The 12,592-nt window shown below is 39.5% G+C and overlaps 1 protein-coding gene across 1 annotated transcript in view; it reads left to right on the top strand.

The window, feature by feature from the left end:
• Positions 1–12,592, top strand: part of CRYBG3 (crystallin beta-gamma domain containing 3) — a 92,199-nt gene that overhangs the window by 33,214 nt on the left and 46,393 nt on the right. The window contains exon 4 of the mRNA XM_084293191.1: positions 6,894–11,841. Coding sequence (XP_084149317.1) covers positions 6,894–11,841 — 4,948 coding nt within the window. The remainder of the gene's footprint in view (positions 1–6,893; positions 11,842–12,592) is intronic.

Below are 12,592 nucleotides of genomic sequence, written 5' to 3'. Positions count from 1 at the left end.
GCAACCTGCTGCCCCTCAAGAGGGGAATAAACAGTGTGGGAGAACTCTGCCCTTCTAGGACAGCCAAATGGGGCCTAAAATGGATTTAGAAGACTCCCGGGGAAGGATCAGGCTTGTGACATCCTACCACTAATGCTTGTGGTGGTCAGTTGTGGAGGAAGACCTCCAGCAGTGGTTGGAGGGGTATATCAAGCTCCTGTGGAAGTACTTAGCAGTCAGTGAAGTAAGAGGGCTTTGTTTTTCTTAAATCTTTTCTTCCAGAAGCACCTCTGCACACCAAGCTATCCACAGGCTCTCAAATTTCATGGGAGCCAAAGCCTCTGTGGTGAACTGTGGGTGAGCTTGTGAAGATGAGGGCTGTGCTGGGGTTTAGCATCCCATTGCAAGAGCCGGCTGGGTTGGTGCCGGGACTCTGCGGCAAAGGAAACGTGGGCCCAGGCCTCACCGCCAGGAGCTTCCCTGCCCACAGCTGGGATGTGGGCCAGAGGAAAGGTGGCTGCTGGCACCGAAACAGAGACCTGTGCCTTTCTGAAGGATGAAAGCTTCTAGTTTAAGGGTAATTCATAACAGATGCATGATGCAAAATCCAGCTAAATTAATTAAGCTGAAAATTAACTCTACATTGTTTGTTGTTGGTTTTTTTTTCCACTGATATATTTTTTTTATTGGGTTAATGAGCTTTGCAATGTAGTAACTTAATAGAGTCTGTTTCTTAGAAAGTTTACCGTGAAGTTTGGGAGTTCTTTGTACCTGCAGTGTAATTGTTCAGGCTTTGGCGTTATTTGCTGTGAAGGGCTTATTCCTCACACCTGTGTCTTTACTGTTGTTGGGGTAGCAAGTCGCATCAGGGAGGTGGTATCGCTGGGTTCCTGCTTTAAGCAGGCGGTTGGGTTGCTAGAATGCAAAGTTATCTTGGTCACCTATTCACAGTGAGCCTCTGTGATGTTCAGAGGCAGTTTCTAGTGTTATCTCCTGCTGACGTTGTCTGTCTGACTCCTGCTCACATCGGTGTATGTGAAAGGGATGAATAATTTATTTGTGTCAGGCAACTTGAAGTCTAACAGGTCCAAAGCTTCACTCTTGCTTGAGAGTTGAGGGATGTCCTACCTTTAATTCCTCGAGTGTGAGGAGAGGCTAGAAGGACTGGCTTCCTTCAGCCTGAAGAAGAGAAGGCCAAGGGGACACCTTGCTGTCCTCAGCTGTCTCATAGGGAGCCTCAGAGGAGATGAAGGCAGACTCCTCTCAGAGATGAGCACTCTTGGGAGGAGGGGCAACAGGAACTTGAAATATTCTGATACTGGTACTGGGAAACACATAGTTACTGTGAGGGGGGCCACATACCATGGGGTATGTGCACAGGCTTCCTACTCCAAAGACATCCTCAGAGGCGGCACAACAAGGCCCCAGGCCCCCACTGATCTCGTTACTCTGAGTACAGCTTCTTTCCCAGATGGGGAAGGTAAGCAAGAAGCAGTACCATGAGAAGCCAGGGAAAGGAAAACCATTCCTTCCAAGGTCACGGAGACAACATTTGTTTTTATTAAAATTGTCTTTGACTCTTAATTGTCCTTACAGAACATTAACTTTGTAATCTCCTGCAAAATCAACTGCGTGCAAATCACAGTGTTCAAACCAAACTTTTGACCTTTAAGAGCATACAAATGTGAAGTCCCAGGACATTAGGTATATCAAACTTCAGATTTAAATCATGAAGCTATCCCCTCTGTCTAAAAAAATTATTTTCTTTGATTTAAGTTGCATATGGCAACTTTTCAGTTAGCCCACGGTGGCTTTTTTTTTTTCAATAAGGCTTTTATTTTTTCCATTTGTAAAGATCTGACATGACTGTAGAAATAGCTAGCTGAATAAGTTGGAGTCAACCAGAAGGTCAGAGGACTTTAACATAATTTTTAAAAAGTAGTCAGTTAAGCAAGAAGTAGGAAAAAAAAATGGAAAATTTTAAAATAAACAATAGCATAATTATAAATTAATTAGGGAGGGGTAGACTGGAACCACAAGAGACATACTGATTTAGAGCAGTGGATTTCAGCCTGTAGCCTGCAGACCTTTCTGGCCTGGGAGCTACTTCTCAGGGGTCCGTGAAAGGAAATGAGGAAAAACATGCACTTGTAAGCTTGAAAAAATGGTAGACGGCTGGACTGGAGAGAGCATATGTGGAAGAGAGAGGTATGAGGGGGAAAAAATGGCTGTTGCATGCCTTGGGAGAGCCAAGTGTTGTGTGCTGCTGAAACAGGCCAGCCAGCAATATGCTCATTTTTCAGCACTGGTAAGCCCAAAGCTCAGCCATGGTGCTGGCTGCAAGGGCTTTGTAACGTGGATATCAGGCTGTGCAAATGAAGCCATGCTGCCTGGGTATCTGAGGTGCTGTATCCATGTAGTGCTGTGTCTTACTGAGACATCTTCCTGGCTATATTTGAAAATAGTCTAGGGGTGTCTGCTTTCTGCTTTGTTGCATGGTACAAATATGAGGGGTTACCAATTTAATGGCGTACACTTGAAAAAGTTGCAACTAATATAATCTATATGGATGCACTGAGAGGAGACATTCAGGGTAGTGAGATTCGTCCTGCTTCAGGGTTTCAAAACCAACAAGCTCGTTTTATAGTGAATACCGCTTTTGGGGCAAGTTACACAAGACGTCTGTTACACGAGATGTGCCAGAAGATGTACCCCTCCCCTCCTTGAGTTAGCCCCCCTTGAACTTTGTACTTCTCTTCCATAATAGAAGAAATCTCTACGAGCAGCTGCTTTTGACAAATGTAACGTAACTCATGGTGACATCTTCTCTTGTTGCTGTCAGACAGTCTTCTGTGAAGCTGAGTTTTGGCTTTATAGGGAATTGAATAGCTTCCTATTAAGAAGGGAACGAAGGAATCTCACAGGATGTGACGGGTGACAGAACTACAGGCTAGGTTTTGTGTATAATCAGGCTTTCATCTGTGTCCTCATCTGAATTGGAAAAAACAATTTGCAAAGAGTTTCTAAGGTAAGTTCTGAAATGATGTGTTCTTTTGATGATCAGAAATGAATTGTTACTTTAAATGTCTGTGGAACAAGTCCCTAGTGGCATTTTAAAGCAATTTTGCATGACAGAGCCTGCTTCTTAATGTGTTTCATAAGACTTAAAGCAAGATTTAGAGCAAGCCAACTGAGTTGCAACTGCCACATAGGAGCATAGGTTTTCATTTTTTAAACGTCTTGTTGCATGTGAGCGTTCGGATTGCAAACGCTCCAGTGTCCTCTAAAAATAAACTCGGTAGGAATAAAAGGTCCCTTGCCAAAATTGTTACAATATGCTGAGCAGCAAATTCTCACTGAAAGGTCAGGGATCCCTAAGTTGCCATGTCTGCGGAGAAGAGGTTGGTTCCTTTTTAAAACAACAGCCAGTGTAGAAACTCTTGGAAGAGGCAAGTCTGCAGAAAAGCGGAGCTGTATGGCAGGAGACGCTGGCAGAGGCTGACCACAAGATGAGGCTGTGCAAGATGAAATGGTGCTGTAGCCACTGCTGGTCAGGATTGGGTTTGTACACGGAGCTCTGTAGGGCACATTGCTCTGAGTCTTCCTCAGACTTCAACTACAGATCAGTCAATCAGAGCATAAAATTCCCTCAGAAGACAAACAGAAAGCAAAAAGAATGAGGAGAAATGATAAAAGGCACACGATAGACAAGAAGTTCTGTGTACGCTTGTTTTGCCAGACCATGTGGAATAAATGGTAGTTGGGATCTGTAGCTCAAGGCAATGTAAATATAGTACCCCTTCATGCTGGGTTCTCCTTTTCATCCCTCTGTAGGCAGTCTTGTCTAAAATTAACCTATTCATCCCATTTCTGGATGGTTTCAATTTAAGAATTGCTGAGTTCATGGGTGAAATTGAAAGCAAAGTTGGGTGTGGGAGACAAAGGTATTTTCCAGGTTTGTGTCAGAGCACTATATTTATAGATAAGTCCTGAATTCTTCACACTGCATATCAGACAAAATACCAACTGCAGAATGAAAGACACTCAGTAAAAATTCATTGTCATTGAGCAGTTTATTCAAAATAATGCTGTGTTTGTTGTGGAAATGAGTGCTCAGTACATTGCAATACCATTTAACAAGCTCACTTTAAATATGTATCATTATGGTTTTCCTTTTCAAGAATTCATAAAACTTGTTTGGAAAATTGGTGCAAGCCTATGTTCTGTTTGTTTTCTTCAAAGACATTTTATCTGGATTCTGGACTGTTGTGGACTGACTTTTTATATTTGAGGTTGACCAAAGTATGGGAGAAGCGATGGTTGGATTTTTTTTATTTTTTTATTTTTTTTAATCTTAATAGCGGTTATTTAAAGCATTTTGACTCCATTGCAACTTAACTGAAATGGGAGAAGATACCCAGTAAGGTTAATTCTGAGTGAGAACATGATCAGGTCTTACTTCCTTCAACCTTGTTTTTTTATGGCTATATCTGTTTTGATGCTGAGTGAATATAGTGTACTATAGAAAGCAACAATTCCTTCCCCTAAGATTTTTAGGATATCTGGAGCTTTGAAAAGTATTTTTCTAATATAGAAGAAAGTTTTCTATAAGGACATGGAAAACAGTATAACTTACTGTTTTTCTTTATATATATATATATATATATATATGTATATATATACATATATATATTTATGTATATATATATTATAAAGAAAACAAAACAAAACAAAACCCTCATCTTTTGATTTTCCTCTACTACCCTTTTTCCAAATGCATTTTGTTTTCTTCCAAGCAGAAATATGTATGCTTGCTTTAAGAGATGAGATTGCTGAAAATAGCAACTTAAATGGTGTGTGTGATGTTTAGCAGCTACCACTGCTGGAATCTCTGGAAACCAGACTAGCGGTATAGAAGACTAAACGCATCTAGCTCTGCAAATGCTTGTGAGACATAGTGTTTATATATGACTTTCCTGTAAACCCTATATTGAGATTCTGTTGTAGCCTTCGTTGGGGATTACAGTATATTTAATCCACAATAGAAATTTCATTTTCCAGTTCTCACTATGTCTAAATTCCCATATTCAGGTGTTTTGGCATTAGCACAAGTAAACCTAGCACTTAATAAATGAGTGTTTATAACTTTATTTTAATGTTTATGAATATGAATAATTTTGCTTTTAGTTTACTTGTACTCTTTGCATGTGCAAATAATGCACAAGGAGGGAGTTTGCCGGTGATTTAAAATAATACTAAGTTCCCCCTTCAAAGTAAAAGCATTATGGAAATAAGAATCTGGGTGTCTAAACACTCGACAGAAGAGATTATATTTTATATTGGTAAATCCACTTCTTTTTTATATTTTTCTGTACCTATCAAGAGAATACGTACTCAAGATCCATGCAGACAATATTTGAAGTTATGGTTGCTCAATGATACTCAAATAAACAAAATTATTTATTTTGTTGTTCACTTTTCCATAGTGAATTCACATATTATATCATGCTTAAATTACTTGTCTTCAACTCTCTAGCTACAATAACTTCTCAATAAAAATGAACTAATGGTAAGCTACAAAGAACTTTTGAATGTGCTCTTGAGATACTTTTTGGCTATTTCATATTAGTAACGAAAATCTTAGTTTTTTTCAAGATACTCTTCTAGGTAGGTGAACTGCCACTTCCAGCCAGCATGTTTGTAGATGTAGGGTCAGACTGGCTAAGTGTTTGAAATGTTTTGTTCTTAGTTTAGGTGGGAGCTAAAGCAAAATAGAATTTAAGAACAGTCTGTGAGGGTCTGCTTTGCTCAAAGGTGAAGAGCTGGTGTGTGCACATACATACCGTCACTGCCCTATTTTTGCAGGAATTCTTTAAACAACAAAAAAGGGGGGAAGGAGAGAAGCATTAGAAAGGAAGGTAAACATTTATTATGTCAGTTAATTTTAAGAAAGAAGAAAAACTTCAGAGCTATTTAGAAGCTTCTTAAGAAAATTAAAATTGACAGGCTCTGAATTTATACTTACAATATCAGAAAGAGCAGTGAAAGATCAGGGTCACAGTTTTTCCATGGTGATTTTTTGTTGTTATTTTTTGCATTACAGTAGGGTTTTTTGGTGGTGGTGTGTTTGTTTTGGTGTTTTGTTTTGTGTGGTTTTTTTGTTTGTTTGTTTGTTTGTTTTTTGGGGGGGAGGGGAGAGGAGTAATTGTTTGCTTGCTATTAAATGTAAGATGAATGACTGGGTCTACCAATTCCTTGTCAGATTTCTAGGCATCTCATATTGATATTTCTTCAAGTATTTATGGAGCCTTCATTTTTACCTGATATGCCTTCGTTCTCTTTTCTTACTGCCCTGTGGTCCAGAAAGCATTCACTGTTGTATACTTCCTTTTCTCCATGTATTTTGCTTGCCCTGGTCTTGTTCTGTACCGCTGTATTGAAAGCCTAGGTAAAAAAATCAATTTTCAATTCAATATTTTAATGAGTATTAGTACAGTATTTTTTCAGTATTAAAGTATATTCCTGTGTTACTAGGATATAAGCATACTTCTGTGAAGATGTTATTTATGTCATTGCAAATGTTGACATGCAGTGGCTTTTCTTAAATAATAATGCCATTGTCCAGTAGAAAGCAAATGACAGAAGCTGTTTATAGCAATATCTAGTTCTTGCTTATGGTTTGTTGGCTTTTTTCAGTAAAAAGACAGTATATGTATTGTTTGTCACAGAAATCCATGTTTAGGAAGAGCAAAAAAAAGGAGGAAAATAGTGTTGCATGCAGTCTACAGTTTATGTTAGTCTTTGGAGGAAAATAATAATGTTACATCATCTACAGTTTGTGTTAACCTCTATTATTATCACACTAGCTATTTACATATTCTGTCTTGTGCTGATAATGATGCTTCTTGTTACAGGAAGACACAACAGAAATCACAAGCACCTGCTGTCACTTATGCTACGTATCGAGGTTCTGCAAGGATTAGGCAACTAATGAAGAATCAATTAGAAACAGCTGAAAACGGAGAAGAGAGTACTGAGAACGGAAATGCTTTAATGGTCAAAGAAAATGGAGAAATCCAAACAACTGTCTCTCCAAAATCAGGACACTTAATAAAAGAAAATGGAGAAGATGAGGATAAAGATCATAAAAATGACGTCATTGTAGATTCTTCTAACGTTAAAATTGACTTGGAAAAGTCTGGTAAAACTCGGCTTTGCTTGGGTAGCAACAGACATGAAGTAACTCCAAATGCCTCAGCTTCACCTACTGAACCATCTGATGAAGTAGACTTAAAACATACACCAGCTTTAGAAGCAACAAAAGTTAAGAGGGCTTATTCACTAGATACATTATTGTCATCTAGTAAAGACAGTGAGATCCTAACAAATTCCACTTCTCAAATTACCAGTTCCCTTAAAATGGGTTCTGTGGACAAGTTCATTGGAAAAGAAGATGAACTGCTGGGAGAAGTAGAAGCTCTGTTTCAGATGGACAAAAATGCCACTTCTAACTCTGATGAAGGAATTAATTGTAGTAAAGAATCTAATAAGGAGTCCACAAAAAAAATACAAGATGATTGTTTACAGTCACCCAAATCAAATAAGACAGCTAATGAAGAACTACAAGCAAGCAAGGGAGAATATTGCTGTAATCATCAAATCAATAACCACTCAGAGCTAACATCAGATGTCCAGGAGCTTCATTCCAGTTCCACTACATTTCAGCAGCCAGCAGATCAGCATACAGATAGTGCAAATAAAGATAGTGATCCAAGAAAAAGCAATCCACAGAAAATTATGGCAGCTGCAGAAAGAGAACAAAATCCCCAGAGCTTTCTTGCTACTATTCCTTTACCTTTTCATGAACAAATACCCACTTCACTTAGCATGGAGTCCAGAGGAGAAAAGTGCATAGTCACAGATAATCTGACTGCTTCAGTGTTAACTATTAAAAGTGATGAAGATATAGTCATGGACCAGGGGACTAGTAATGAAGAACTGAATAAGTTAGGAAAACCAATGCAGGTACTAAATGAACACCAATTAATCCTTGCGGAGAATTCTGAGGATACTGCCACACAACAGCCTGCTTTACCTTGTCTAGAAAAAATGAAGGTTTCATCTGAGGTTGCAGTAGAAAATTTTGCTGATGTATTGTCATGCGTACATGGGTGTGAAAATGGGAAATCTGACTTTGATGAGATGACAGCACCTCTCTCTGTTACTTTTGAGTCTTCTATCGAAACTGGAGACTGTTGCTCAGCTCCTCTTCATCCTAGTTGTAAGTCTGAAAATAAAACTATAGTGAAAAGAGGAGTCGGTTTAAATGATGTGAGAGACACTGTTTCTCGTTCTGATCACGAATGTGAAAAGAGCAAATCCTTTGAGCCTGTAGATACGAGCCTCTCAGAAAATTCATCTCCTGTCCATGACCTCGGTACTGTTTCCCTTAAAACTGTGCAAGACATTCCTGCAAAAACATTAGTTATACTTGCAGAAGACAACACAGGAAAGCCTGCACCTTGCCCTTTAGTCAACACTGACAGGACAGACAATCCTATTCCTGCTGCTTCTAAAATCGATGAGGCTGGTATGAATGAGATGACTGTTGTTCCTTCTGAATCTAAGGGTTGCATTTCTGAACTTTCCTCTCCTATTTGTAAATCACAAGAAAAAAATCTGGAGGATTCTCATTCTGCCTTGAGAAGTGGAGGAAGACCTCTGACCAACCACTCCCCTGTCATCGCTGAAAAAGATGTTGATGTAGACATCATTTCTGCATCTTCACCTAGTCCTGAAGATAGGCATATTAGTAATTCCTCCAGCAATGAAAACAGTGATAAGCATAGGATATCATCTACAACTTTTTATTCTTCATCTGACAACCAAGGAGAAATCCATTCTCCTTCCGCTAATTCTGAAAATGGCCAGATTGCTAGATGCTCTGCTGCTTCTGAACAGGAGGGCTATGTTCTTCTGGGTGCCAAATCTAGAAGAATAATCCCTGAGGACAGAATGACCAAGACACCACTTTGCTCAGAAGACCCAAGGGCTTCATGCCCAGTTGTTTCTCCGGAACCTGAGTTTACCCCAGCTGTGCTCCACCACTTTGATGCTGAAGTAGATACGTGGGATTTTTGCATCTCCAAGCCCACTTCACCTACTCGGGGATCCAAAGAAGCCTCAAACCTTTCTATTTCTGCCTTGGAAACGTTGGGCATTGCTCAGGAGAACAGTAATTCCTCTCTTCTTAAAGCTGGTGATGGAGCAGAGGAAGTATCCTCTGCACAGCAGGCTGACAGATGCGTCTTGGTAGAGGCAGTGCCATCAGCCATATGTCCTTTGAAAACTTTGAAAACAGCATCTGATTCAGTGCATACTGCGAAGGTGGGCAGAAATGCTGTGGAAAAGGTGAATCTTTGTAACCAGGCTTCTAGTATCTCAGAATCCCTTTCTGAAACAGATGACCAAACGGCTGCTGCACCTAGAGAGTCAAATGAGCTCTGTTTTGAGAAAGTATGGAAAGATACTTATGGGGAGGGAGGACAATACACTAAATTCCAAGATGCTGCTCTTTTGTTTAAGAAAGCTGAGGAAATAGTGGACTCAGTTTTACACTTGGCTATAGAGGAAATAATAGCAAAACAAGCTGTTGGTGTCTGCCATGTTTGTGGGAGCAAGGATAGTTTAATAAATACAGATATCCTAAATGATCAGAAAACTGGAACCATGCAGCTGGAAGAAGAAGAAATCCAGTCAGCTTTACATTCATTGAAACATTTCAACAAGAGAGGCTCCTATTCACTAATGGGAAATGAAACATACGATACAAATAATCAAGATGAAAAGACACCGTCTTACATCCCTGATAAAATTGACCTACATAGTGCACTAACATTAAAAGCAAAAGAAATAATTGATGAAGTTATTAACTCAGCCAAACAAAAGCTAATATCCAGTCAGGGGCAATGCAGTGATAGTAAAAGGCATTCTGAAAAGGTTAAGCCTAAAACTGAGGCTGAAACTCCAAAGATTTTAAACCTGGATAGTAATTTATCTGCCAGAACACAGGACATCATCAAAGAACCAACAGCTACGGGGGAAGCTCAGAATGTAAGTACAAACAGTGAAAAGGCAGATTGCTCAGATCTTCCCGTGGTTCCAAATAGTATGGAAAATAGCGCAGATTGGCCCCAAAGAGGTGAAAAGATACTGAATCAAACAAATGGATTTCTACCTACTGGTAGCTCAGCACAGCCAGAATCAGCCCCAATGATACTAGCAAAAGAGGAACATGATAAAAAGTTGTATGAACGTCTGGCTGCAGCAGAGATGTGTGGTAACACTAGGTTATCAGCTACTAGTAGAAAATCTGATGTGTCTTTACATTTAATGACTAGAGATGCTGCTGTGACTGAGGAGATGCTTCTGCCATTGCAGTTAAAAGATTCATGCAGTAATACAGATGTGCCAGAGTATACAGTGCAGCCAACTGTAGATATGAATTTGTTATCTTTTATGCCTGATGAAGCAAGTAGCAGCATGCAGAGTGAATCCAAAGACCAAAGAAGTTCTCAGGGTTCTCTGGAAAGCAGTGCAGAGGACAATCCAGATGAACACAGCGGAAGAGAGGCTGCAGGAGTATTTGCACAAGTAAAAGCAACCTTAGAAGATTCAAAGGTAGTGGAGAATAAAGAGGAACAAGCAGAAGGAGCAAGTAAGACAACACTGTTTAATATTGGATTACAGACACAGTTCGTTGCATCTGAATTGCCTGTTACTGGAGAGCACAGTGAAGGGAAACACTGCTTCAAGACAGTCTTTGCCCAAAACAATGAGAATCTGAAAGAGGTACAAGTGAAGGATCAAGATATGCAGAGAAATGATCAGCTTGAAGAAAATGGTCTGGACTGCAGCAAAGGCATGAAGGAATTGGTGGGTCTTTCAGGCTCTTCTCCACTAATTGAGCAGTGGGAAAACAGTTCTTTTACTATCATTTATGAAGGTGCCCTTCAAACTGAGAACAAGTCTGTCTCAACTGAAGATTTGGAAACTAGCTCTCTTTCTTCTTCTGATCTGCCTTTGGATAGTACAGATCATCTAGCATGTGAAAGAGCAAAGAATAAACATGAGCCGGCCCATCTTTATGGAAAGGATAACAAGTTGAAAGAAGCAACAGAGAGCTGTAGCTCAGAGTCATTTCTGAGCGTAGAGGCTAAGCGCTATAGAATATACCCTTTCTCTTTGTCTCCCATATATGAAGATGACAGCCCCCAAGAAGACCTGCTGTCCGCAGACATGTCACCAGAAGGCCATCCTAGTGGAATATCTAAAGACAACACTGACCATGCTTCCGTGCTATCCCTTCTCCAGTCAGTTTCTGAGCGCTTACAGTTTACCTCTCAATTCAGTAAAGAGGAGGAGGAGGGAATGGAGGATGAGGATGAGGAACAGTCATTATATGAAGGAAATGTACTTGATGTTGAGAGAGAAGAGCAAAGTCTTTCCAGTGAGTGGACAGGGAATTTAAAAACAACCCTTCAGTCAAATGACCAAAATATATATCCATTTCTTGAACGATCACCATTTCTTTCAAAAGAACAACTTGACTCTAAGGAGCAACCAGAACTGGTTGAAGAAGAGGCTTCTCCTAGACAAACATATTGTAAGCCAGTTTTACAGAAAGCTGATGCTGCTCTAAAGCATGCTCCTACAAGTGTGTATTACCAGTATTTGAAATCTGCCACCAATTACTACTCTGAGAAGGGAACCAGATTTGGAAGCATTCTTCAGGATATGTTGCAGCCAAAGATTCACTGGTCCCAAGATCACACCATGCCAAAACTGGGAGAATTGTCAGCGGTAAGATGTCGTGTCAGATATTAATAAACAAAGTGATTAGCCCAGATTCAAAATTTATGTCTTGCTTCTTCCTCCTTCAGCCCCTCATTTTTTAAGGTTAATTAGGCTGTTTAAGATCAGAGACTCAAAAAAAAAAAAAAAATCTTCTGATAGAATCATTGAAAAAACATGGTATTCTCGGTTCACACAGATCAAAGTAGCCTCTAATTGTAAAAGACAAGGTGTGAACAGAAAATATAACAGGAAAATATGCATAATGGCAAGTTTGTGTAATAACAGAACAGACTTGACCATGTTAAGGATGTTTCAATCTAAAAATCACTGAACTGCCCTTTTTATGAATGCTGTTATTTCATTTCTTCCACATTTTGTGATTAGTAGAGCTGTGTTTTCCAAAAAATATAATTACCTGTGTACTGGGTTGTTAGATTCTTTCATCACATAGTCTTATGTAAATTGTAGCTCAGTTAACGAGTAATATACCTGCTTCTGTAGGTTGGCATTTGTTTTTTAGTTTATTTAAAGCAATGGCAGGTGAGGGTATGGAAACATTTCTTCTGATACTAAGAAATCAAAAAGGCTTCATAGACCAAACGTGCAACTGAAGAAGCATGACTTTTCATGATGTTGGGAATGTTTCATTCTTTGCTAGAGGTTTGGTTTGTTTTTACCACTGTGAAGACATACAACTTTCTGCTGGCTGGGAAAGAGTAATACATTTCCATAAGTTAAAATTCTGTAATAGTTCTTC

The sequence above is a fragment of the Netta rufina genome, assembly GCF_964035555.1.
Source record: "Netta rufina genome assembly, chromosome: 1".
Lineage (NCBI taxonomy): Eukaryota > Metazoa > Chordata > Aves > Anseriformes > Anatidae > Netta > Netta rufina.
Note: the sequence above shows the minus strand (reverse complement) of the source record. Positions and strands in the feature narration are given on the sequence as shown.